The sequence below is a fragment of the Mustela putorius genome, unplaced genomic scaffold, assembly GCF_011764305.1.
Source record: "Mustela putorius furo isolate JIRA1106 unplaced genomic scaffold, ASM1176430v1.1 tig00003909_pilon_pilon_pilon, whole genome shotgun sequence".
In the NCBI taxonomy this organism is placed as follows: domain Eukaryota; kingdom Metazoa; phylum Chordata; class Mammalia; order Carnivora; family Mustelidae; genus Mustela; species Mustela putorius.
Window position 1 is genome coordinate 41,530,563 of NW_025422057.1, and position 27,487 is coordinate 41,558,049.

A 27,487-nucleotide genomic window follows, 5' to 3' on the forward strand; every position below is an offset into this window, starting at 1 on the left:
ATCAAAATACGCCCTAAATCTAACACTGGGCCTGTTCTAGTCTCCAGCCTGAGAAAACTCTTTCCACTTTCTTTTTCTTTATTCTCCCAACCAACTTATCTTATCAACTCCATTTTTAGAAATTAAAAATTTTTTTTCATCTTTATAGTCATATTCCATCCCTTCATTGTGTTTACCCTTATATATGTTTTTCATTCTTTAAAATTTGGGGAGGTAGTTTCTTCTAAGGACCAAAATACTCCCAAAATTAAGTGGGTGACCCTGTTCTAGTAACCAGTCTAACATATATAAATTTCCTCTTTTTTCTTTTTCCTTTTTTTTCTTTTTTATATTTTTTCTTTATTTGTTTTCTTTTTTTAATTTTTTTCTGAACTTCTTTTACTCCCTTTCTCCCCCCATGATTTGGGGTCTCTTCTGATTTGGTTAAAGCACATTTTCTTGGGGTCTTTGCCCCCCTTTTAGTATTTTATTCGCTCCGTCATATATTCTTATCTGGATAAAATGACAAGGCAGAAAAACTCACCACAAAAAAAAAAAAAAAAAAAAAACAAGAGGCAGTACTGAAGGTTAGGGACCTAATCAATATGGACATTGGTAATATGTCAGATCTAGAGTTCAGAATGACAATTCTCAAGGTGTCAGCCAGCCTCGAAAAAGGCATGGAAGATATTAAGAAACCCTGTCTGGAGAAATAAAAGCCCTTTCTGGAGAAATAAAAGAACTAAAATGTAACCAAATTGAAATTTATAAAGCTATTAATGAGGTGCTATAAAAAATGGAGGCTCTTACTGCTAGGATAAATGAGGCAGAAGAAAGAATTAGTGATACAGAAGACCAAATGACAGAGAATAAAAAAGCTGAGCAAAAGAGAGACAAACAACTACTGTACCACAAGGGGAGAATTCAAGAGATAAGTGATATCATAAGACAAAACAACATTAGAATAATTGGGATTCCAGAAGAAGAAGAAAGAAAGAGGGGAGCAGAAGGTATATTGGAGAGAATTATCTTAGAGAATTTCCCTAATATGGCAAAGGGAACAAGCATCAAAATCCAGGAGGTGCAGAGAACTCCCGACAAAATCAATAAGAATATGCCCACACCACGTCATCTAATAGTAAAATTTGTCTTAGCGACAAAGAGAAAATCCTGAAAGCAGCCTGGGACAAGAAGTCTGTATGTAACACACAATGGTAAAAATATTAGATTGGCGTAGACTTACCCACAGAGACCTGGCAGGCCAAAAAGAACTGGAATGATATATTCAGAGCACTAAATGAGAAAAACATGCAGCCAAGAATACTATATCCAGCTGGGCTATCATTGAAAATAGAAGGAGAGATAAAAAGCTTCCAAGACAAACAATAACTGAAATAATTTGCAAACACCAAACCAGCTCTACAGGAAATATTGAAAAGGGTCCTCTAAGCAAAGAGAGACCCTAAAAGTAGTAGATCAGAAAGGAAAGGAGACAATATACAGTAACAGTAACCTTACAGGCAATACAATGGCACTAAATTCATATCTCTCAATAGTTACCCTGAATGTAAATGGGCTAAATGCCCCAATCAAAAGGCACAGGGTATCATAATGGATAAAAATAATAAAACCCATCAATATGCTGTCTACAAGTAACTCATTTTAGACCCAAAGACACCTACAGATTTAAAGTGAGGGGCTGGAAAATAATTTACCATGCTATTGGCCATCAAAAGAAAGCTGGGGTGGCAATCCTTATATCAGATCAATTAGATTTTAAGCCAAAGACTATAATAAGAGATGAGGAAGGATACTACATCATACTCAAAGGGTCTTTCCAATGAGAAGATCTAACAATTTTAAATATCTATACCCCTAACATGGGAGCAGACAACTATACAGACCAATAAATAACAAAATCAAAGAAACACATTGACAATAATACAGTAATAGTAGGGGACATTAACATGCCCCTCACTGAAATGGACAGATCACCCCAGTGAAAGATCAACAAGGAAATAAAGGCCTCAAATGACACACTGGACTGATGGACATCACAGATCTATTCAGAACAATCCATCCCAAAGTAAGAGAATGCACATTCTTCTCTAGTGCATATGGAACATTCTCCAGAATAGATCACATTATGGGTCATAAATCAGGTCTCAACTGGTATCAAAAGAGTGGGATCATTCCCTGCATATTTTCAGACCACAATGCTCTGAAGCTAGAACTCAATCACAAGAGGAAATTTGGAAAGAACCCAAATATATGGAGACTAAAGAGCATCCTTCTAAAGAATGAATGGGTCAACCAAGAAATTAAAGAATAATTGAAAAAATTCATGGAAACAAATGATAATAAAAACACAATGGTTCAAAATCTGTGGGACACAGCAAACACAGTCCCGAGAGGAAAATACATAGTGATACAAGCCTTTCTCAAGAAACAAGAAAGATCTTAAATACACAACCTAACCCTACACCTAAAGGAGCTGGAGAAAAAAACAACAAAGAAAGCCTAAACCAGCAGGAGAAGAGAAATAATAAAGATCAGAGCAGAAATCAATGAAATAGAAACCAAAAAAACAAGAGAACAAATCAACGAAAATAGGAGCTGGTTCTTTGAAAGAATTAATAAGATTTATAAAGCACTGGCCAGACTTATCAAAAAGAAAAGAAAAAGGGCCCAAATAAATAAAATCATGAATGAAAAAGGAGAGATCAGAACCAACACCAAAGAAATACAAACAATTATAAGAACATACTATGAGCAACTCTATGCCAACAAATTTGACAATCTGGAAGAAGTGGATGCATTCCTAGAGACATATGAACTACCACAATTGAACCAGGAAGAAATAGAAAACCTGAACAGACCCATAACCAGTAAGGAGATTGAAAGTCATCTAAAATCTCCAAACAAACAAAAGCCCAGGGACAGACAGCTTCCCAGGGGCATGCTACCAAACATTTGAAGAAGAATTAATTCCTATTCTTCTGAAACTGTTCCAAAAAATAGAAATGGAAGGAAAACTTCCAAACTCATTTTATGAGGCATCACCTGGATCCCAAAACCAGACAAGGATCCCATCAAAAAAGAGAATTACAGACCAATATCCTTGAAGAACACAGATGCAAAAATTCTCACCAAATTACTAGCCAATAGGATCCAACAGTACATTAAAAAAATTATTCACCACCAAGTGGGATTTTTTCCAGGGCTGCAAGGTTGGTTCAACATGTGCAAATCAATCAATGTGATACAATACATTAATAAAAGAAAGAACAAGAACCATATGATACTCTCAATAGATGCTGAAAAAGCATTTGACAAAGTACAGCATCCCTTCCTGATCAAAACTCTTCAAAGTGTAGGGATAGAGAGCCCATATCTCAATATTATCAAATTCATATTATCTATGAAAAACCCACTGCAAATATCATTCTTAATGGAGAAAAACTGAGAGCTTTTCCGCTAAGGTCAGGAACACAGCAGGGATGTCCGTTATTCTCTAGTGCACATGGACCACTGCTATTCAACATAGTACTAGAAGTCCTAGCCTCAGCAATCAGACAACAAAAAGAAATTAAAGGCATCCAAATTGGCAAAGAAGAAGTCAAACTATCACTCTTTGCAGATGATATGATACTATATGTGGAAAACCCTAAAGACTCCACTCCAAATCTGCTAGAACTTGTACAGGAATTCAGAAACAGTGTCAGGATATAAAATCAATGCACAGAAATCAGTTGCATTTTCTACACCAACAAGACAGAAGAAAGAGAAATTAAGGAGTCAATCCCATTTACAATTGCACCCAAAACTATAAGATACCTAGGAATAAACCTAACAAAAGAGGCTAAGAATCTATACTCAGAAAACTATAAAGTACTCATGAAATAAATTGAGGAAGACACAAAGAAATGAAAAATGTGCCTCTGCCTTCAGCTTAGGTCATGGTTCCAGGGTCCTGGGATCGAGCCCCACATCAGGCTCCCTGCTCAACAGGGAGCCTGCTTCCTCCTCTCTCTCTCTCTCTCTGCCTGCCTCTATGCCTACTTAAAATCTGTCTGTCAAACAAATAAATAAAATTTTAAAAAAGAAATGAAAAATGTTCCATGCTCATGGATTGGAAGAACAAATATTGTGAAAATGCCTATGCTACCTAAAGCAATCTACACATTTAATGCAATCTCCATCAAAACCCCATCCATTTTTTTCAAAGAAATAGAACAAATAATCCTAAAATTTAAATGGAACCAGAAAAGACCTCAAATAGCCAAAGGAATATTGAAAAAGAAAGCCAAAGTTGGTGGTATCCCAATTCCAGATTTCAGGCTCTATTACAAAGCTGTCATCATCAAGACAGTATGGTACTGGCACAAAAACAGACACATAGATCAATGGAATAGAATAGAGAGCCCAGAAATAGACCCTCAACTCTATGATCAACTAATCTTCGACAAAGAAGGGAAGAATGTCCAATGGAAAAAAGACAGCCTCTTCAATAAATGGTGCTGGGAAAATTGGACAGCCACATGCAGAAAAATGAAATTGGACCATTTCCTTACACCACACACAAAAATAGACTCAGTGGAAGAAGGACCTCAATGTGAGAAAGGAATCCATTGAAATCCTTGGAGAAAACACAGGCAGCAACCTCTTCAACCTCAGCTGCAGCAACTTCTTCCTAGGAACATCACCAAAGGCAAGGGAAGCAAGGGCCAAAATGAACTATTGGGATTTCATCAAGATCAAAAGCTTCACACAGCAAAGGAACAGCTAACAAAACCAAAAGAAAACTGACAGAATAGGAAAAGATATTTACAAAATGACATATCAGATAAAGGGCTAGTATCCAAAATCCATAAAGAGCTTAGCAAACTCAACACACAAAGAACAAATAATCCAATCAAAAAATGGGCAGAGGAGCACCTGGGCGGCTCAGTGGGTTAAAGCCTCTGCCTTTGGCTCAGGTCATGATCCCAGGGTCCCAGGGTCGAGCCCCACATTGGGCTCTCTGCTCAGTGGGGAGCCTGCTTCCTCCTCTCTCTCTGCCTGCCTCTCTGCCTACTTGTGATATCTGTCTGTCAAATAAGTAAAATCTTTAAAAAAGAAAGAAATAAAGAAAGAGAGAGAGAGAGAAAGAGAGAGAGGCAGAGGACATGAACAGACATTTCTGCAAAGACATCCAGACACATGAACCAGGCCAACAGACACATGAAAAAGTGCTCCACATCACTCGGCATCAGGGAAATGCAAATCAAAACCACAATGAGATACCACCTCACAACAGTCGGAATGGCTAAAATTAACAAGTCTGGAAATGACAGATGCTGGCAAGGATGCAGAGAAAGAGGAACCCTCCTACACTGTTGGTGGGAATGCAAGCTGGTGCAACCACTCTGGAAAATAACATGGAGGTTCCTCAAAAAGTTGAAAATAGAGCTACCCTACAACCCAGAAACTGCGCTACTGGCTATTTACTCTAAAGATACAAATGTAGTGATCCAAAGGGGCACGTGCACCCAAATGTCCACAATAGCCAAACTATGGAAAGAACCTAGACGTCCATCAACAGATGAACGGATAAAGATGTGGTATATATATACATATATACATATATACATATATATACATATACATATATGTATACATATATACATATGTATATATATGTATATATGTACATATGTATATATATGTACATATATGTGTGTGTGTGTGTGTATATATATACAATGGAATACTATGCAGCCATCAAAAGAAACGAAATCTTGCCATTTGCGACAACATGGATAGAACTAGAGGGTATTATGCTTAGCGAAATAAGTCAATTGGAGAAAGACAACTGTCATATGATCTCCCTGATATGAGGAAGTAGAAATGCAATGTGGGGGTTTTGGGGGTTGGAAAAGAATAAATGAAACAGGGTGGGATTGGGAGGGAGACAAACCATAAGAGACTCTTAATCTAGCAAAACAAACTGAGGGTTGCCAAGGGCAGGGGGGAGGGAGAGGATGGTGGGGTTATAGACATTGGTGACAGTATGTGCAATGGTGAGTGCTGTGAAGTGTGTAAACCTGGTGATTCACAGACCTGTACCCCTGGGGCTAATAATACATTATATGTTTATTTTAAATTTTTTAAAAATATTTTTTAAAAACCCACATTGAGATACCATCTTACACCAGTTAGAATGGCCAAAATTAACAGGACAATAAACAACATGTGTTGGAGAGGATGTGGAGAAAGGGGAACCCTCTTACACTCTTGGTGGGAATGCAAGTTGGTGCAGCCACTTTGGAAAACAGTGTGGAGATTCCTTAAGAAATTAAAAATAGAGCTTCCCTATGACCCTGCAATTTCACTACTGGGTACTTGCCCCAAAGATACAGATGTAGTGAAAAGAAGGGCCATCTGTACCCCAGTGTTCATAGAAACAATGGCCACAGTCACCAAACTGTAGAAAGAACCAAGATGCCCTTCAACGGATGAATGGATAAAGAAAATATGGTCCATATATACAATAGAGTATTATGCCTCCATCAGAAAGGATGAATACCTAACTTTTGTTATCAGCATGGGCAGGACTGGAGGAGGTTATGCTGAGTGAAATAAGCCAAGCAGAGAGAGTCAATTATCATATGGTTTCACTTACTGGTGGAACATAAAGAATAACACGGAGGAGGTGGGGAGTTGGAGAGAAGTGAGTTGGGGGAAATTGGAGGAGGAGATGAACTGTGAGAGACTGTGGACCCTGAGAAACAAACTGAGGGTTTTGGAGGGGAAGGTGGTGGGGGGTTGGGTGGGCCTGGTGGTGGATATTGTGGAGGGCGTGTATTGCATGGAGCACTGCATGTGGTGAATAAACAATGAATTCTGGAATACTGAAAAGAAAATTTTAAAAAAGAAAATATTACAATGATGTTTCACCTCATGCTTGTTAGAACAGCTATTATCAAAAAAATAAGAGATAACAAATTCTGGTGAAGATGTGGGAAATGGGGGACCCTTGTGCACTATTGGCAGGACTGTAAATTTGTATAGTCAAAATGTAAAACAGTATGAAATTTCCTCAAAAATTTAAAAACAGAACAACTATATGATCCAGCAATCCTGCCTCTGGGAAAATATGTGAGGGAAACAACAATACTAAGTCAAAGAGATTTGTACCCCCATGTTTATTGCTCCATTATATGCAATAAGCAAGACATGCAAGCAACCTAGGAGGTCATCAAGCGATTGTGTGATAGATATATAGATATAGATATAGATAAATATATATTTGTAGATATATTTCAGCCATTATGTATATATATTTGAACCATTAAAAAAGGAAATCTTGCCATTTGCAACAGCATAGATGAAACTTGAGAGCATTATTTTAAGTGAAATAAATCAGAAAAAGAAGGAAAAATCTGTATGATCTCACTTACACGTGAAATTTTTTAAAAAATTTAAACATAGAAAAAGAGATCATATTTGTGATTACCAGAGGCAGAGATGGGAGGAGGAACTGGATAAAGTTGGTCAAAATGTTCAAACTCCAATTATAAGATAAATAAGTAATAGGGGTGTAAAGAACAACAGTGCCTTACAGGATATTTGAAAGTTGTTCAAAGAGTAGATTCTAAGAATTCTCATCACAGGAATTTTTTTTCTTTTTTCTTTTTTTTTCTGTATCTATATGAAATGATGGGTGTTAACTAAATTTATTTTGCTAATTATTTCACAATTATATGTCAAATTGTTATACTGTAAACTTTAAACTTATACAATGCTATAGGTCAATTATATCTAAATAAAACTGGGGAAAAGAGAATCTCAGCTAATAAATGCATTAGAAATAATAAAATTTGAAATCACCATTTTGCAACTCTTATTGAAGATTTAGACATCTATCTACAGTCATTCTAACCGTAGATAAAATGTTGTCAAGGGATTTAACCATGAGATAAAATGTTGTTGGAGGACTTAATGGTGGTAACAGGCTCACAAATCCAATCCATTTGACCAATCACAGCATCACTAAAAGTGCAACTATCAAACAACATGTGTCTCCTGATATAATGTAGGAAGAACAATATCATAACAAAAATGAACCTGAGATTCACCAAGCTTCTAGCTCCTAAATACTGGCTTACAGGAAATTTGATGATAGAATAAAGATTAGTAAGATGATTAGGAAAGAATCAACCAAATCTAAAATGTGGGAAATTCTACAAAATGACTTTTCAAACATAAATTGGATGAGATAAAAGGAGGTAAAACTAACAACAACAACAATAATAATAATTATGGAGTGCCACAGGCATATTCTGTATCTCTTGATGTATTGTTTTTCATACTTTTAAAAAGTAAGACTAATTTTCCTCACCATGTGGGCAATATCCTCCCTGTTGTGAATGCATAGAGTAAGAAAAGACATAATTAAGTTAGAGTAGGAATTATAAGGAAGCTATAACTACAGATAGAGCATAAATATAAAAATCAAATATTTCTGAACAACTTTATACCAATATATGCAAAGAGATGTCCAAATTCCTGGAAAATGTGATACCTAAAATGACTTGTAAAATAAATGGAAGTACTAAATAATGCAATGTGTTGGTCTGTTTTGCCTACTGAAACTACGTACCACAGGCTAGATGGCTTAAACAACAGAAATTTATTTTCTCATAGTCTAGACACTACTGGAAGTCCAAGATCAAAGTGTTAGCAGGGTTGACTTCTGATGTGGATTCTCTTCCCAAATTACAGGTGGCTACTTTCTTGGTGTGTGCATGGGAAGAGAGCTCTGGCATTTCTTTTCTTATGAGGACACCTGTCCTATGGGATTAAGGGCCCACACTTAATTATCTCCTTTAAACCTCATCACCTTCTTAAAGACTGTATCTCTAACTACAGGGACAGAATTCAGTAATAATATTCAGTATATGTTAAATAAATTATATGAGTAGTTTATCAACTTCCCATGAAGAAAACAGGCACAGATGATATACTACCAAATATTCAAGGAGTTGATTATGGTGATCATATTTGAAGTCTTTCCAAGAGAAAAGAAAGTAAAAACACTTCCAAATGCATTTTATTAAGTTAGCATTACATAATATCCAAATCAGATAAGGACAGGACAAAAATAAGAAATATAAACTGATTTCTCTCATGCTTATAGGTAAAAAATTTAAAAATTATAAACTAATAATAAACTCAATCAAACAGTGTTTTAAAAAATTACCATGGCCATGTTAGGTTTTGTTTGTAAAATGTTAAAATTAGTTTTAACATGCATTGGTGCAATTAATCATATGAATAGATTACTGGTGAAAAATATATATGCATCACGAAATATGCAGAAAATGAATTTAATTCTTCTTAGGAAAAATTAATCATTTATGCATAATTTGTAGCAAACCAAGCAGAGTATGGAAACTGCCTAATCTGATAAAGAATTTCCACCAAAAGCCTTTCATAAATAGTATTTTTTTCTTTTTTAATTTTTTTTATTAAATTTTTAAATTTTTTATCAACATATAATGTATTATTAGCCCCAGGGGTACAGTTCTGTGAATCGCCAGGTTTACACATTTCACGGCACTCACCAAGCACATACCTTCCCTAATGTCCATAACCCCACCCCCTCTCCCTTCCCCCCTCCCCCTGGCAATCCTCAGTTTGTTTTGTGAGATTAAGAGTCTTTTATGGTTTGTCTCCCTCCTGATCCCATCTTGTTTCGTTATTCTTTTCCTACCCCCCAAACCTCCCATGTTGCCGCTCCACTTCATATCAAGGAGATCATATGATAGTTGTCTTTCTCTGATTGACTTACTTCACTAAGCATAAATGGGATTTTTCACGTTGATATGTTAAAAGTATTCTTGTAAAAGTCAAGAATGCCTCCATCACAGGTTCCAGACAACATGGCATTAGAGAACCAGCCAGAGTAATTTCTTTTGTTTCTGTTTTTTATGGAAACCAAAACTGCTCTACAGACATATGTTAGAATTAGGGAGCTTAGCAAATTATATGAATAATCAATAATACATCTTCCCACAACACCAATAAAAGTTTAAAAGCTTTATTTTTAAAATGTCATTTACATTAAGAGCAAAAATATAAGATATTTAGGGAAGGCACTTGACAAAAAAAGGGTCTTCATAGGGAAATTTATATCCAAGGCACTGGAAAAGATATAAATAAATGGAGACATTGCCAGGTTCACTGATACTGGGAGTCCAGATGGCAGATTCAAATCAGACCAAAGAGTATCTATACATTAATGATCAATTAATTAATTTAATTCATTAAATTAATTAATGAATTAAATTAATTAACTACAGTGTTACTGTAATCAAGTATTAAAAATTTGGGGAGACTTTTCATAAGATCAGGCAACTAAAACAAATGGCCAATGGCCAATCTAAATTCAAAACTGGATATTTTGAAAGTATTGCTCATGGCAATTATCAGCTCCTACTGTTCTCAGAGGCTACAGTGTGTAAAGTTATCTAGAATCAATTTAGAAGAATCATAAGCCTATGATCTAAGTGAAAAGTAAGAGGTAAGAAGAAGAAGATCTAAAATTTATATGAGATTTAAATAGTGTTTCTAAAATTTATATGAAAGAGCAAATGGGTTTTCCATGTTTTTCCATGAAGCAGAGACAAGCCATCTCCACTCAGCTCTCTTTACATTTCTGATCCACAGACACTGTGCACATAGGAAATGGTTCTTGTTTTATGTCATTAATTTGCAGGTGGTTTGTTACACAGCAGTAGATAACTGGAATGTCCCTCATTCACAAAGGACTTTGGAATGCTTTCACCTTCTAGACCTTCTAGATCCTTCCATGTCCATGGGTGGCTTCAGTGTTCACATCAATGATGATTACTGTACTCTAGTCTCCCAGCTCCTGGACCTCTTCACCCACAGGGATGTCCCCATCTAAGCCACCTCAGCTGCCACCTTTGAGTTATGAAAAAGCAGGATCTTGAGGATTTTAATGCCCACCTGGAGGGTTTAGGATACGAGACAAATGGCGGCCTCATCTTATCCCACCCCACTCCCCGCCCCCACCCAAAAATCCCAGGACTCTTGCCTGGGGTTGTCAGAAGGCAGGACACTGAGCAGAGCGGCAGGTCATAAAGTCACCATGCCAACCCTCCTGCCCATCATAACAAGGCCTTCTGCCCTGGGGGCACGGAGGAAGGAAAGCGCAGGTAGTGGGGCCATCGCCCCAGAGCCAGCCACTTACCTCTTCCGCCCAAAGGGCAGGTAGCAGGTGGAGGCTTGAAGTGGGTCTTGGGAAAGGGCTGGAGAGGCAGAGTCTTCCTTAGCACAGGAGGAGTCCACCGAGGCAGCAGCCTGGGGCGACCTGAAGTGGCCAGAATCCAGCAACATCGCGAGAGCGGCCCAGAAAATGGGGAGCCACAGCCTGGGTTTGCCAGGCCCTGCACTCTTCCTGCTGCTGATATTGCCGCCTCCGCTGCTGAGAGCCGGAAGCTTCCTGCACACGATCAAGGCCTCCAGAGACATGAATGAACCCGGTCAGAGCAGGAAAAGCCAACACCACAACCCCCGCCCACATGGGAAAGTCCTCCAACCCAACAGCGGTCCGAGCCGCTACTTACCGGAGATCCGGATAGACGAGTCCAAAAAATGCCAGAGTAATTTTGATCTTTACTTCATCTTGGACAAGTGAGTGGCGCTCCTGCCCTACCCAACGCCCCAAAGGCAGAGCGATCCCTGAGGCTAATATGGGCAAGAGGGGACCAAAGGGGATGCCAGCTTCCGTGAGGGGAGGGAAAGGGGATTCTTTCCCTCAAGAAATCTCTGCAGACTCGTTCTTGAGACAGAAGGAATGCCCACAAGAATTTGTTCTCTGGGACTTTTCCTTTTGGAAAGGAGAAAAGGCCACAATATGGTTTTGGGGTGGCTCTCAGTCCCTCCTCTGACAGGGCCAGGATTTGTGCCCTGCATGTCCCTTAAACAGCTGGAGGGGCAGGTGATTGCTAGAAGCTCTTTCTAGTTAGAAGCTCGCTGGGTTTCAGTTTCTGTCTGTATGGTTTTTTGCTTGTGTTGCTTTTCACCCACGTGGATTCTATTTTTACTGGGCACCAGAGAGATTGCCCTGTTGCTTCTGGTGGGCATTCTCAGACTGTCACTGCTTAGAAAATCCTTTGCTTTCCTTCCCAGACTTTTGCTTCCTTCTTCAACCCCTTGGAGACCATGTTCTGGATTTAGTGCACTTCCAGAACAGCTAGGTCTGGCCAGCTGTTGTCCTGGGAAGCTGGGTTGTGCCTTGGGCACCCTGTAGCCCTCAGAGAAGGAAAGGGGGTGGATATTCATCCTGGGTGGATATTCGTTTCTAACTGGCGTATTGGATTGAGAATGAACTTTACTGGGTCAATACTATCAGTGGTATGAGAATAATATTATTAAAGCACATTTTGGTTTCCAAAACCCTCCCACTTACACTTCATCCTCAAAACCACTCTGGGATGTAGAGTAGGGAAGATATTTGCACTTGCTATCTCCTGGAAAGGGGGTGGGATCTGGAAGTTGGATGAAGTAGCCCCCAGGCTGGTAGGGATGACAGGACTCTGGCTTCCTGTGTACCCTGATTACAGCATCCCAGGCTGTACTGCCTCTGGTTCCTCTTATTCTCTGTGGAAGCTGATCACCTGGGGGTTGGGAGGGGGGGCAAGTGTGTGGCCAGCCACGGGCTTCTGAACAAAACCAGCAGAGCTGGGAGCCGCTCTGTCCCCTGGAATAAGTTCCTCCTCACTGTCTAGTGAAGGGACTTCTGAATTGCTCTGAGCAGGTCTTGCCTCAATGATATTTTGCCCAGCCCAGGGAGGTGATGATTTCTCTCTTAGGCATTAGGGTTGGAGTTAGGAAGACTCTTGTTTGTTGGGAGATTTTTGATTACTGATTCAATTTCTTTGCTGCTTTTGGATCTGTTCAGGTATTCTACTTCTTCCTGTTTCAGCTTTGGTAGTTTATATGTTTCTAGGAATTTATCTATTTCTTCATTTGTTGGCATATAAATGCTCACAATATTCTCTTATAATTGTTTGTATTTCTTCAGTGTTGGTTGTGATCCTTCCTCTTTCATTTATGATTTTATTTTTTTAAAGATTTTATTTATTTATTTGACAGAGATCACAGGTAGGCAGAGAGGCAGGCAGAGAGAGAGAGAGAGGAGGAAGCAGGCTCCCTGCTGAGCAGAGACCCTGATGTGGGGCTCGATCCCAGGACCCTGGGAACATGACCTGAGCCAAAGGCAGAGGCATTAACGCACTGAGCCACCCAGGCCCCCCATTCATGATTTTATTTATGTTGGTCCTTTTCTTTTTGATAAGTCCAGCTAGGGGTCTATCAATCTTGCTAATTCTTTCAAAGAACCAGCTCCTAGTTTCATTGATCTGTTCTTTTTTTATGTATTTCTGTATCATTGATTTCTTCTCTAATCTTTATTATTTCTGATTTAGGCTCTATTTTCTCATCTTTTTCCAGCTCCTGGGTGTAAGGTTGGGTCTTGTGTTTGAGACTTCTCTCACTGTGTTGCTATATACTTCCCTCAGGACCACCTTTGCTGCATCCCAAAGGAATTTAACTGTTGTGTTTTCATTTTCATTTGCTTTAATAATAAAAAATATATTTTTTAATTCTTCTTTAATTTCTTGGTTGACCCATTCATTCTACAGTAGAATGTTCTTTGACCTCCACATATTTGTGGTCATTCCAAATTTTTTCATGTGGTTGACTTCAAGTTTTATAGCATTGTGGTTTGGAAATATGCAGGGAGTGATCCCAGTCTTTTGGTACTGGCTGAGACCTGATTTGTGACTTAGTATGTGATCTATTCTGGAGAATGCCCCATATACAGTCAAGAAGAATGTGTATTCTGCTGCTTTTGGATGAAATGCTCTAAATATATCTGTGAAGTCCAATTAGTCTAGTGTATCATCCAAAACACTTGTTTCCTTGTTATTGTTGTGCTTCCATGATTTGCCATTTTCATGGGTGGGATATTAAAGTCCTCTAATATTTTTATATTATTATCAATTAGTTTCTTTAATTTTGTTATTAATTGGTTTGTATATTTGGCTTCTCCCAAGTTAGAGGCATAAATATTTACAACTGTTAGATCTTGGATAAACCCCTTTATTATGATATAGTATCCTTCTTCATCTCTTATTACAGTCTTCGCTTTAAAATCTAGTTTGTCTGATAATATGGATGGCTACCTTGGCTTTCTTTTGATCTCCATTAGCATGGTAAATTGTTCTCCACCCCCTCACTTTCAGTCTGGAGGTGTCTCTGGGTCTAAAATGAGTCTCTTATAAGCAGCACATCAATGTGTCTTTTTTTTAATCCAATCTGATATCCTATGTCTTTTGATTGGAACATTTAGCCCATTTACATTCAGAGTAATTATTGAAAGATATTAATTTAGTGCCATTGTATTACCTGTAAAATTGCTGTTCCTGTTAATTGTCTCTGTTCCTTTCTGGTCTTTACTACTTTGGGGTATGCCCCCTCCCTCTCTCTCTGTTACTTTTGAGCTCACAGGATCCCTTTAATATTTGTTGCAGGGCTGGTTTAGTGATCACATAGTCCTTTAGTTTTTGTTTCTCCTGGAAACTCTTTACCTCTCCAACTATCCTTAATGACAGCCTTGCTGGATAAAGTATTCTTGGCTGCACACTTTCCAGTTTAGCATGTTGAATATATCATGCCAGTCCTTTCTGGCCTGCCGGGTCTTTGTGGGCAGGTCTGCTACCAACCTTATGTGTCTGCCTTTGTAGATTCAGGGCCTCTTGTACCCAGCTGCTTTGAGATTTTCTCTTTATCTTTGAAATTTGTAAGCTTCACTATTATATGTCGGGGTGTTGACCTATTTTTATTGATTTTGAAAGGGGTTCTCTGTGCCTCCTGGAGCTGAATGCCTGTTTCCTTCCCCCAGATTAGAGAAGTTCTCAACTATAATTTGTTCAAATAAACCTTCTGCCCCTTTCTCCCTCTCTTCATCTTCTGGGCCCCCTATTATCCAGCTATTATTTTGCTTTATGGAAATAAGTCTCTCTTTGTGATCTAAAAGGTTTTTTTTTCTCTCTTCTTTTCAGCTTCATTATTTTCCATCATGAAAATATTTTATATTTTACAGATATAAATCTGCTATAGCACTGACTCTTTCTTCTGCTCATTCATCTTCATTTTTATGTCCTCCACTTTGGACTGCATCACAGTTATAGAATTTTTAATTTTGGACTGACCAGATTTTATTTCATTTATTTCGAGGTAAGGAATTCCTTAGTGTCTTCCATGCTTTTTTCAAGCCTATCTAGTATCTAGAATCATTCTAAAGTTCTAATTCAGACATCTTACTTATATCTGTATTGATTAAATCCCTGGCAGGGAGTACTACCTGCTTTTCTTTCTTTTGGGGTGAATTTCTCCATCTTGTCATTTTGTCCAGAAAAGAAAAGAGAGGAGGAGAAAAAAACAATAATAACAATAAAAAAAGACAAAGCAAACAAAGACAAAAACAAAATAAATAAAACAAAATAAAACGAACCAGATCCTGGGTATGTTTTAGTCTGCTTGTTAAAGGAAACAAGATCCACTTACATCAACTTGGATGGAACTGGACAGTACTATGCTAAGTGAAATAAGTCAATAAGAGAAACACAATTATATGCTTTTACTCATATGTGGAACGTAAGGAGTAGTGCAGAGGACAATAGGAGTGTGGGGGGGAACTGAATGGGAAGAAATCAGAGAGGGATAAAAACTATATGAGACACTTGACTCCAGGAAACAAACTGAGAGTTGCAGAAAGGGAGGTGGATGGGGGATGGGGTAACTGAGTGATGGGCATTAAGGAGGGCATATGATGTGATGAGCACAGGGCGTTATAGTGAACTGATGAACATTTGAATATTATATCAAAACCAATGATGTACTATACCTTGGTTAACTGAATTTAAATTTAAAAAATAAATATAAAAATTTAAAAATAGAAAAAATAATAAAAATTTTTAAAACTAGACCCAAAAATAAGAAAAAAAGACTTTTAATATAAAGTGAAATACAATGATGGGAAAAAATAAATATGTATATAATGTGTACATATAAACACAAAATTTAAAAGAATTGAAAAAATAAGAAAATAACTGGAAAAAAATAATACTGAAAGCCTAAAGAATAAAGAATGCTGTATACTGTTTTCCCCCAAGTGCTGAAGTTTTGCAGCCTTCTATGATCTGTAAACTTGGTGTGAGATAATTGTTTGTGTTGGTCTTCTAGAGGGGAGGCCTGCTGCACTGACTCTCAGTGGCATTCGCCCTGGTGGAAATGTACCTCCAGTGTGAAGGGAGTTAGGGCTTGGCGTAAGCAGCTCTGGACTCCACTCTGTGGCACTGTTTTCCTGCTTGAAGGCTTTCAGTGCTGATGGGGCCCTGCTCTCTAGTCCTGGAGCTAAAAACTCACTCCCCCAACTCTTCAATGAGCCCTCATAGAAAAGTAGTCAATGACTCTTGTCTCCCTGGTTTTCATTGCTAATCTGGGTTCACCCAGCCTATGACTGAGCATTTTTATCTCAGATGCATGACCGAGTTTCAAAACTCCAAATTTTTCTGACTCCTGCAGTTCAGATACAAGCTATTTTTCTCCAAGTGATGAGAGAGGGTCTTGCCTCACTATTGCCTTTTGCTGGACCCTCCCAGGAAAGCAGTCACACAACTCTGCAATGGTTCACAGTTTAAGGCATGGCAGAGCAGAAAACTGGTACCTAGACTCATTGTTCTCACCCAGCTTCCTTGCTCTGATGCCTGGGAACTCTGCCACATTTGGGCATACCTGTTCTTGTGACCGTGGGGATCCTACAATCACACTGTCCCATCTGGAATACCACTCCACTTTGCCCCCTGAATACCTTTAAGCCAGGGACATCCCCCAATGTAATACACTGCAAGAAGTTTTGATTTTACACTCTACTGCTCCAGAAGCATGCTCCTACCTATGCAGTATCCTCAGCTATTTCTCCCTGGATTCATCTAACTTCCCATCTTTCAAAAGATGGTCACTTTTCTACCTGTAGACTTGCAGCATTTCTTTTCTCAGATTGTCAATTGACTTCTCATGTGTTTAGAATGATTAGACAACTATCTAGGTGTATGTGAGGAACCAGACAAACTTAGGATGTCCTTCACCATCTTCTGTTTGTACATTTCTTTAGAAAAATGCCTATTGAACTCCTTTGCCCATTTTTGAGTTGTTTTATTTTTATTGTTGAGTTGTAAGAATTTTTTTTAATTTATTTTTTATTTTCAGCATAACAGTATTCATTATTTTTGCACCATACCCAGTTCTCTATGCAATCCCTGCCCTCTATAATACCCACCACCTGGTACCCCAACCTCCCACCCCCTGCTCCTTCAAAACCCTCATATTGTTTTTCAGAGTCCATAGTCTCTCATGATTCACCTCCCCTTCCAATTTCCCCCAACTCCCTTCTCCTCTCTATCTCCCCATGTCCTCCATGCTATTAGTTACGCTCCACAAATAAGTGAAACCATATGATAATTGACTCTCTGCTTGACTTATTTCACTCAGCATAATCTCTTCCAGTCCCGTCCATGTTGCTACAAAAGTTGGGTATTCGTCCTTTCTGATGGAGGCATAATACTCCATAGTGTAGATGGACCACATCTTCCTTATCGTCTGTTGAAGGGCATCTTGGTTCTTTCCACAGTTTGGTGACCGTGGCCATTGCTGCTATAAACATTGGGGTACAGGTGGCCCTTCTTTTCACTGCATATGTATCTTTGGGGCAAATACCCAGTAGTGCAATGGAAGGGTCATAGGGAAGTTCTATTGTTAATTTCTTGAGGAATCTCCACACTGTTCTCCAAAGAGGCTGCACCAACTTGCATTCCCACCAAAAGTGTAAGAGAGTTGTAGGAATTCTTATATGCTCTAGATAGCAGTTCCTTTTCAAATATATTATTTGCCAATGTTCTCTCTCATTCATTAGGTTATCGTTTCATTTTTTTATGCTATCCTTTGTACAAAAGTTTTTAATTTTGATATTTGGTTTATCTATTTTTCTTTTATTGCTTGTGTTTTAGGTGTGATATCCAAAATACCATTACCAAATCCAACTTCATAAGGCTTTTTCTCTGTGTTTTCTTCTTAAAGTTTACATACAGACCTTTGCACAGACCCTAGAGTCACTAACATGTATGGAGAAAACATTAAGATATTTTTGTATCCCTGGAATGATTAAGGAGACTATGCTAGAGTTTAGGCACAAGATCCCTTTAGAAGTATGCATTTTACTTATTTTTCTAGCAGTTTGTATTTTTTATGTTATGATAGTCACCATACAGTACATCATTAGTTTTTGATGTAGTGTTCCCTAATTGATTGATTGTGAATAACACCCAGTGCTCCATGCAATCTATGCTCTCCTTAAATACCCATCACCAGGTTCACCCATCCCCCACCCCCCTCTTCTAAAATCCTCAGTTTTGTTTCTCAGAGTCCATAGTGTCTTGTGGTTTGTCTCCCCCTCCATTTCCCACACTTTATTTTTTCCTTCCTTCTAATGTTCTCCATGCCATTCCTTATGTTCCACAAATAAGTGAAACCATATGATAATTGACTTTCTCTGCTTGACTTATTTCACTTAGCATAATCTCCTCCAGTCCTATCCATGTTGATGCAAAAGTTGGTATTCATCCCTTCTGATGGCTGAGCAATATTCCATTGTGTATAGGTACCACATCTTCTCTATCCATTCATCTGTTGAATGGCATCTCAGCTCTTTCCATACTTTGGCTATTGTGGACATTGCCACTATGAACAGTGGGGTGCAGGGGTCCTTTCTTTTCACTACATCTGTATCTTTGGGGTAAATACCCAGTAGTGTAATTGCTGAGTCATAGGGTAGCACTATTTTAATTTTTTGAGGACGATCCATACTGTTTTCCAAAGTGGCAGTACCAACTTGCATTCCCACAACAGTGTAAGAGGGTTCCCCTTTTCACTTGTTGCTTCTTGCTTTGTCAATTTTTGCCATTCTAACTTATGTAAGATGGTATCTCAATGTGAGGGTTTTTTTATTAACTTATAATGTATTATTTGTTTCAGTGGTACAGGTCTGGGATTCATCATTCATACACAATTGACAGCACTCACCATAGCACATACCCTCCCCAATATCCATCACACAACCATCCCATCCCTCCCACACCTATCCCTCTGGCAACCCTTAGCTTGTTTCCTGAGATTAAGAATCTCTTATGCTTTGTCTACCTCTCTGGTTCCATCTTGTTTCATTTTACCCTCCCTTCCCCTAGGATTCTCTGTATTTTTTCTCAAATTCCTCATATCAGTGAGATCATATGATAATTTTCTTACTTTGATCGACTCATTTTGCTTAGCATAATACCCTCTAGTTCCATTCACGTTGTTGCAAATGGCAAGATTTCATGGTTTTTGATGACTGCATAGTATTCCATTGTATATAGATACCACATCTTCTTTATCCATTCATCTGTTGATGAACGTCTAAGCTCTTTCCATAGTTTGGTTATTGTAGACATTGACACTCTAAACATTCGGGTATACGTGCCCCTTCAGATCACTGCATTTATATCTTTAGGGTAAATACCCAGTAGTGTAATTGCTGGGTCATAGAGTAGCTCTATTTTCAACTTTTTGAGAAACTTCCATACTGTATTCCAGAGTGTCTGCATCACCTTGCATTTCCACCAACAGCGTAGGAGGGTTCCCCTTTTTCTGCATCCTCGTCAACACCTGTCAATTCCTGACTTTTTAATTTTAGGCATTCTGATGAGGTGGTATCTCACTGTGTGGTTTTGGTTCCCTGATCCTGAGGGATGTAGAGCACTTTCTCATGTGTCTGTTGGCCATTTGAATGTCTTTTTTGCAGAAATGTCTCTGCATGTCTTCTGTACCTTTCTTGATTGGATTCTTTGTTCTTTGGGTGTTGAATTTGGTATGTTCTTTATAAATTTTAGATACTAGCCCTTTATCTGATATGTCATTTACAAATATCTTCTCCCATTTTGTCGGTTGTCCTTTGGTTTTGTTGACTCTGTGCAACAGAGTTTACTTTTCTGTGCAAAAGCTTTTGATCTTGATGAATTCCCAAAAGTTCATCTTTGTCCTTGCTTCCCTTGTTTTTGACGGTGTTTCCAGGAAGAAGTTGCTCTGGCTGAGGTAAGGAAGGATGCTGACTGTGTTCTCAAGGATTTTGATGGATTCCTTTCTCACATTGAGGTCTTTCATCCATTTTGAGTCTATTTTTGTATGTGGTGTAAGGAAATGGTTCAGTTTCATTCTTCTGCATGTGGCTATCCAATTTTCCCAACAACATTTGTTGAAGAAACTGTCTGTTTTTTTACTGGACATTTTTTCCTGCTTTGTCGAAGATTCGTTGCCCATAGAGTTTGTGGATCCACTTCTGGACTCTCTATTCTGTTCCATTGATCTGTATGCCTGTTTTTCAGCCACTGCCATACTGTCTTGATTATTACAGCTTTGTAGCAGTGCTTAAAGTCTGGAATTGTGATGCTGCCAACTTTTTCTTTTTTCTTTTTCAACATTCCTCTGACTATTTAGGGTCTTTTCTGATTCCATACAAATTTTAGATTTATTTGTTCCATTTCTTTGAAAAAAACTAATGGTATTTTGATACGGATTGCATTAAATGTGTAGATTGCTCTTGGTAGCATAGATATTTTCACAAAATTTTTCTACCAATCCATGAGCATGGAAAGTTTTTCCATTTCTTCTTGTCTTCCTCAATTTCTTTCATGAGTACTTTATAATTTTCTGAGTATATATGTTTTTCTTCTTTGGTTAGATTTATTCCTATGTATCTTATGGTTTTGGGTGCAATTGCAAATGCACCCAACTCCTTAATTGCTCTTTCTTCTGTCTTGTCATTGGTGTATTGAAATGCAAATTATTTCTGTGCATTGATTTTATATCCTGACACTATAATGAATTCCTGTATGAGGTCTAGCAGTTTCTTTTTTTTAATTAAATTTATTTATTTTCAACATAACAGTATTCATTATTTTTTCACCACACCCAGTTCTCCATGCAATCCGTGCCCTCTATAATACCCACCACCTGGTACCCCAACCTCCCACCCACCCCCGCCACTTCAAACCCCTCACATTGTTTTTCAGAGTCCATAGTCTCTCATGATTCACCTCCCCTTCCAATTTCCCCCAACTCCCTTCTCCTCTCTAACTCCCCATGTCCTCCATGCTATTTGTTATGCTCCACAAATAAGTGAAACCTTATGATAATTGACTCTCTCTGCTTGACTTATTTCATTCAGCATAATCTCTTCCAGTCCCGTCCATGTTGCTACAAAAGTTGGGTATTCATCCTTTCTGATGGAGGCATAATACTCCATAGTGTATATGGCCCACATTTTCCTTATCCATTCGTCCGTTGAAAGGCATCTTGGTTCTTTCCACAGTTTGGCCACCGTGGCCATTGCTGCTATAAACACTGGGGTACAGATGGCCCTTCTTTTCACTACACCTGTATCTTTGGGGTAAATACACAGGAGTGCAATGGCGGGGTCATAGGGAATTCTATTTTTAATTTCTTGAGGAATCTCCACACTGTTCTTTAAAGAGGCTGCACCAGCCTGCATTCCCACCAACAGTGGAAGAGGGTTCCCCTTTCTCCACATCCCCTCCAACACATGTTGTTTCCTCTCTTGTTAATTTTGGCCATTCTAACTGGTATAAGGTGATATCTCAATGTGGTTTTAATTTGAATCTCCCTGAGGGCTAGTGATGATGAACATTTTTTCATGTGTCTGATAGCCATTTGTATGTCTTTATTGGAGAAGTGTCTGTTCATATCTTCTGCCCATTTTTTTATATGATTGCCTGTTTTGTGTGTGTTGAGTTTGAGGAGATCATTATAGATCCTGGATATCAACCTTTTGTCTGTACTATCATTTGCAAATATCTTTTCCCATTCTGTGGGTTGCCTCTTTGTTTTTTCGACTGTTTCCTTTGCTGTGCAGAAGCTTTTGATTTTTTTTCTATTTCTTTTTTTTTAATTTTTTATTTTTTATAAACATGTATTTTAATCCCCAGGGGTACAGGTCTGTGAATCAGCACTCATCAAAGCACATACCCTCCCCAATGTCCATAACCCCACCCCCCCTTCTCCCAACCCCCCTCCCCCCAGCAACCCTCAGTTTGTTTTGTAAGATTAAGAGTCACTTATGGTTTGTCTCCCTCCCAATCCCATCTTGTTTCATTGATTCTTCTCCTACCCACTTAAGCCCCCATGTTGCATCACCACTTCCTCATATCAGGGAGATCATATGATGGTTGTCTTTGTCTGCTTGACTCATTGAAGCTTGTGATTTTGTTGAAGTCCCAAAAGTTTATTTTTGCTTTTGTTTCCTTTGCCTTTGGAGACATATCTTGACAGAAGTTGCTATGGCTGATATCAAAGAGATTACTGCCTATGTTCTCCTCTAGGATTCTGATGGATTCCTGTCTCACGTTGAGGTCTTTTATCCATTTTGAGTTTATCTTTGTGTACGGTGTAAGAGAATGGTCAAATTTCATTCTTCTACATATAGCTGTCCAGTTTTCCCAGCACCATTTATTAAAGAGACTGTCTTTTTTCCACTGTATATTTTTTCCTGTTTTGTCGAAGATTAATTGACCATAGAGTTGAGGGTCCATATCTAGGCTATCTACTCTGTTCCACTGGTCTATGTGTCTGTTTTTATGCCAGTACCATGTTGTCTTGGTGACCACAGACTTGTAATAAAGCTTGAAATCAGGTAATGTGATGCCCCCAGTTTTATTTTTGTTTTTCAACATTTCCTTAGCGATTCGGGGTCTCTTCTGATTCCATACAAATTTCTGGATTATTTGCTCCAGCTCTTTGAAGAATACTGGTGGAATTTTGATCAGAATGGCATTAAAAGTATAGATTGCTCTAGGCAGTATAGACATTTTAACAATGCTTATTCTTCCTATCCAAGAGCATGGAATGGTCTTCCATCTTTTTGTGTCTTCTTCAATTTCCTTCATGAGTGTTCTGCCGTTCTGCAGTTCCTCGAGTACAGATCCTTTACCTCTTTGGTTAGGTTTATTCCCAGGTATCTTATGGTTCTTGGTGCTATAGTAAATGGAATAGATTCTCTAATTTCCCTTTCTGTATTTTCATTGTTAGTGTATAAGAAAGCTACTGATTTCTGCACATTGACTTTGTATCCTGCCACGTTGCTGAATTGCTGTATGAGTTCTAGTAGTTTGGGGTGGAGTCTTTTGGGTTTTTCATATAAAGAATCATGTCATCTGCGAAGAGAGAGAGTATGACTTCTTCATTGCCAATTTGGATACCTTTTTATTTCTCTTTGTTGTCTGATTGCTGTTGCTAGGACTTCTAATACTATGTTGAACAAGAGTGGTGAAAGTGGGTATCCTTATCTTGTTCCTGATCTCAGTGGGAAAGCTGCAAGCTTTTTCCCATTGAGGATGATATTTGCTGTGGGTCTTTCATAGATAGATTTGATGAAGTTCAGGAATGTTCCCTCTATCCCTATACTTTGAAGCCTTTTAATCAGGAACGGATGCCGGATTTTGTCAAATGCTTTTTCTGCATCAATTGAGATGGTTCTTTTCTCTTCTCTTATTTATTTGGTCTATCACATTGATTTGTGAATGTTGAAGCATCCTTGTAGCCCAGGGATGAATCCCACCTGGTCATGGTGGATAATCTTTTTAATGTGCTGTTGGATCCTGTTTGCTAGGATCTTGTTGAGAATTTAGCATCCATATTCATCAGTGATATTGGTCTGAAATTCTCCTTTTTGGTAGGGTCTTTTCCTGGTTTGGGGATCAGGGTAATGCTGGCTTCATAGAAAGAGTCTGGAAGTTTTCCTTCTGCTTCAATTTTTTGAAACAGCTTCAGGAGAATAGGTGTTATTTCTTCTTTGAAAGATTGGTAGAATTCTCCAGGGAATCCATCAGGTCCTGGGCTCTTGTTTTTTGGGAGGTTTTTGATCACTGCTTCAATCTCATTACTAGATATTGGTCTATTCAGATTGTCGATTTCTTCCTGGTTCTATTTTGGGAGTTTATAGTTTTCCAGGAATGCATCCATTTCATCAAGGTGGCTAAGCTTATTGGCATATAACTGTTGATAATAACTTCTGATGATTGTTTCTATTTCCTTGGTGTTACTTGTGATCTCTCCCTTTTCATTCATAATTTTATGAATTTGGGCTTTCTCTCTTTTCTTTTGGATTACTGTGGCCAGTGGCTTATCGATCTTATTGATTCTTTCAAAAAACCAACTTCTAATTTCATTGATACGTTCTACTGTATCTTTGGTTTCTACCTCATTGATCTCAGCTCTAATCTTGATGATTTCCCTTCTTATGTGTGGAGTTGGTTTGATTTGTTGTTGATTCTCCAGTTCTTTAAGATGTAGAGAAAGCTGCTGTGTTCTGGATTTTTCAACTTTTTTGAGGGAGGCTTGGATGCCTATGTATTTCCCCCCTTAGGACCGCCTTTGCTGTATTCCATAGGTTTTGGACCAAAGTGTCTTCATTCTCATTGGTTTCCATGAATTGTTTCAGTTCTTCTTTGATTTCCTGGTTGATCCAAGCATTCTTAAGCAAGGTGGCCTTTAGCTTCCAGGTGTTTGAGTTCCTTCTGAACTTTTCCTTGTGATTAAGCTCCAGTTTCAAAGCATTGTGATCTGAGAATATGCAGGGAATAATCTCAGTCTTTTGGTATTGGTTGAGTCCTGATTTGTGACCCAGTATGTGGTCTATTCTTGAGAAGGTTCCATGTGCACTTGAGAAGAATGAGTATTCTGTTTTAGGGTGGAATGTTCTGTATATATCGATGAGGCCCATCTGTTCTAATGTGTCATTCAATGCTCTTGTTTCCTTATTGATTTTCTGCTTCGATGATCTGTCTATTTCTGAAAGAAGCGTGTTAAGATCTCCTACGATTAGTGTATTCATATCAATATGACTATTTATCTTGATTAACAGCTTTCTTATGTAATTGGCTGCTCCCATATTGGGGGCATAGATATTTACAATTGCTAGATCATCTTGGTGGATAGTCCTTTTAAGGATTATGTAGTGTCCCTCTGTATCTCTGACTACAGTCTTTAGTTTAAAATCTATTATCTGATATGACAATCACTACCCCAGCCTTCTTTTGAGGCCCATTGGCATGAAAAATGCTTCTCCATCCCTTCATTTTCAGTCTGGGTGTATCTTTAGGTTCAAATGGGTCTCTTGTAGACAACATATGGATGGGTCCTGTCGTTTTATCCAATCTGCAACCCTATGCCATTTTATGGGTGCATTTAGGCCATTCACATTGAGAGTCATTATTGCTAGATACGTTTTTATTGACATCGAGTTACCTTTGAAGTCTTTCTTTCTGTAGGTTGTCTCTATATTTCTGTTCAATGCTATTCTTAGGATTTTTCCTCTTTTATAGAACCCCCCTTAATATTTCCTGCAGTGTCGGCTTGGTGGTTGCATAGTCTTTTAAGCCTTGCCGGTCTTGGAAACTCTTTATCTCTCCATCCATTTTGAATGTCAGTCTTGCTGGATAAAGTATTCTTGGCTGCACGTTCTTCTCATTTAGTGCCCTGAATATATCTTGCCAGCCTTTTCTGGCTTGCCAGGTCTCTGTGGACAGGTCTGACGTTATTCTGATGGGCTTTCCTCTGTAAGTAAGGAGCCTCTTTGCCCTAGTGGCTTTCAATAGATTATACCTACAATTATAATTCCTCAATTTGACTATCAGGTGTCGTGATGTTTTTTTTGAATGTAAAATCTTTGGTGAAGACCGTTCAACCTCTAGTACATGAACGCTGGTTCCATTCGCGAGATTGGGAAAATTTTCATGAAGGACTTGTTCCACTATATCTTCTAGACTTCTTTCTTTCTCCTCCCCTTCAGGGATTCCAATAATTCTGACACTGGAACGTTTCATGGCATCATTTATTTCCCTGATTCTGTTTTCGTGGTTTCTAAGCTGTTGTTTCTAAGCCTGGAACAAAACAGGATCCTCCTGATCCTTTCTCTCTATCTGTTTGTCTTCCAGATCACTAATTCTATCTTCTGTCTCAGTTACCCTAGCTTTGAGAGAGTTTAGATTGGAACCCATTGAGAGCATTGTGAACCTCCTCCCTGGTAACTTTAAGCTCTGCCCTAACATTGTGAACATCCTGTCTGGTCGCTTTCAGCTCGGCCCTAATCAATTCTGTTTGGTCATCCATGGCTTTCTCCAACCTAGCTATTGCCTGCATAATTTTTAGCCTGAATTCTCTTTCTGACATATTGTCTATGTTGATATCCGTTAGCTCTGTTGCAGAAGGTCCATCCTCTGTGTTTTTCTTTTGTTGGGCATTCCTCCTAGTCATTTTGGTGGGAGATGACTGAACAGATGTAGCTGGATGTATTAACCGTGGTGCAGTCAAGATACACCCTGGAACACTTCTGAGCAATCAGGATTCCCCACCCAAACGAGACACAAAAGAAAAGAAAAAGAAAAGAGATAGAAAGAGAGACAGGAAAGAAAGGGAAGATGAAAGAGAAGGTTCAGCCCATATGGGCCCCAAGGTAAGATATATGAAGTAGACAAACAAAAACAGACAAACAAAAAGACTGATAAAAGTATATGACAAGAGAAAAAATATATATATATGCAAATAAAGGAAGAACCTCGTCAAAAAGAACCCCAAGTGTAAGATTTATATACTATCAGGACAAACCCAAAAACACTGAAACACTTGTGGAAGAAAAAGATGGAGAGTGGTTATAAATTCTCAGTGTGTGCGAGGAAGGTTGTTTTGATTCTTCCTGGATGTATCTTGATATCTTTGTTAAAGGACTCAACTTTCCTAAGATAAAGGGGGATTAAAAATTAGTTTACCTATAGGGGTAGTATTGATTGGGGAAAGGGGATTACTTTGAAGTTTAACTCTATATGAATATTAGAAGATAAAAATAAAAAGGAATAAACTAGACTAAACTAAACTAAAATTAAAAAAAAAGGAATTAAAAAAATAGAAATGCGAAAGAAAAACATAGGTGTATGTATCAAAAAGTTCAGGTTAGAAGGTTATTACAGAATTTGATGTACTGGACAGCTCGCTGTGATGGTTATTAGGTTAAAGAAATTACCTATATATATTAAAAAAAAAAAATGAACTAGAATAGTGGGAATGAATGATGTTCCCTGACTTAAATGAACCAGAATAGTGGGAGTCAATGATGCTCCCTGACTGAAGTCCTCCCGCCCCTCTCAAGGGGGTGGGCTCTGAGAAAACTGTTTTTTGTTTTTTGTTTTTTCAGGCTTTTGTTTTCTGGCGGTTTTTATGTTTGTTCACTTTTTTTTTTTTTTCCTCACTTTGACCGCTTTTGATGGTTTTT

At 38.4% G+C, this 27,487-nt stretch overlaps 1 protein-coding gene across 1 annotated transcript in view; it reads left to right on the forward strand.

Moving 5' to 3' along the window:
- The first annotated feature begins 11,297 nt into the window (after positions 1-11,297).
- Positions 11,298-27,487, forward strand: part of ANTXRL (ANTXR like) — a 65,583-nt gene continuing 49,393 nt past the window's right edge. Inside the window, exon 1 of the mRNA XM_045068961.1 lies at positions 11,298-11,682. Coding sequence (XP_044924896.1) covers positions 11,405-11,682 — 278 coding nt within the window. The 5' untranslated portion in view covers positions 11,298-11,404. The remainder of the gene's footprint in view (positions 11,683-27,487) is intronic.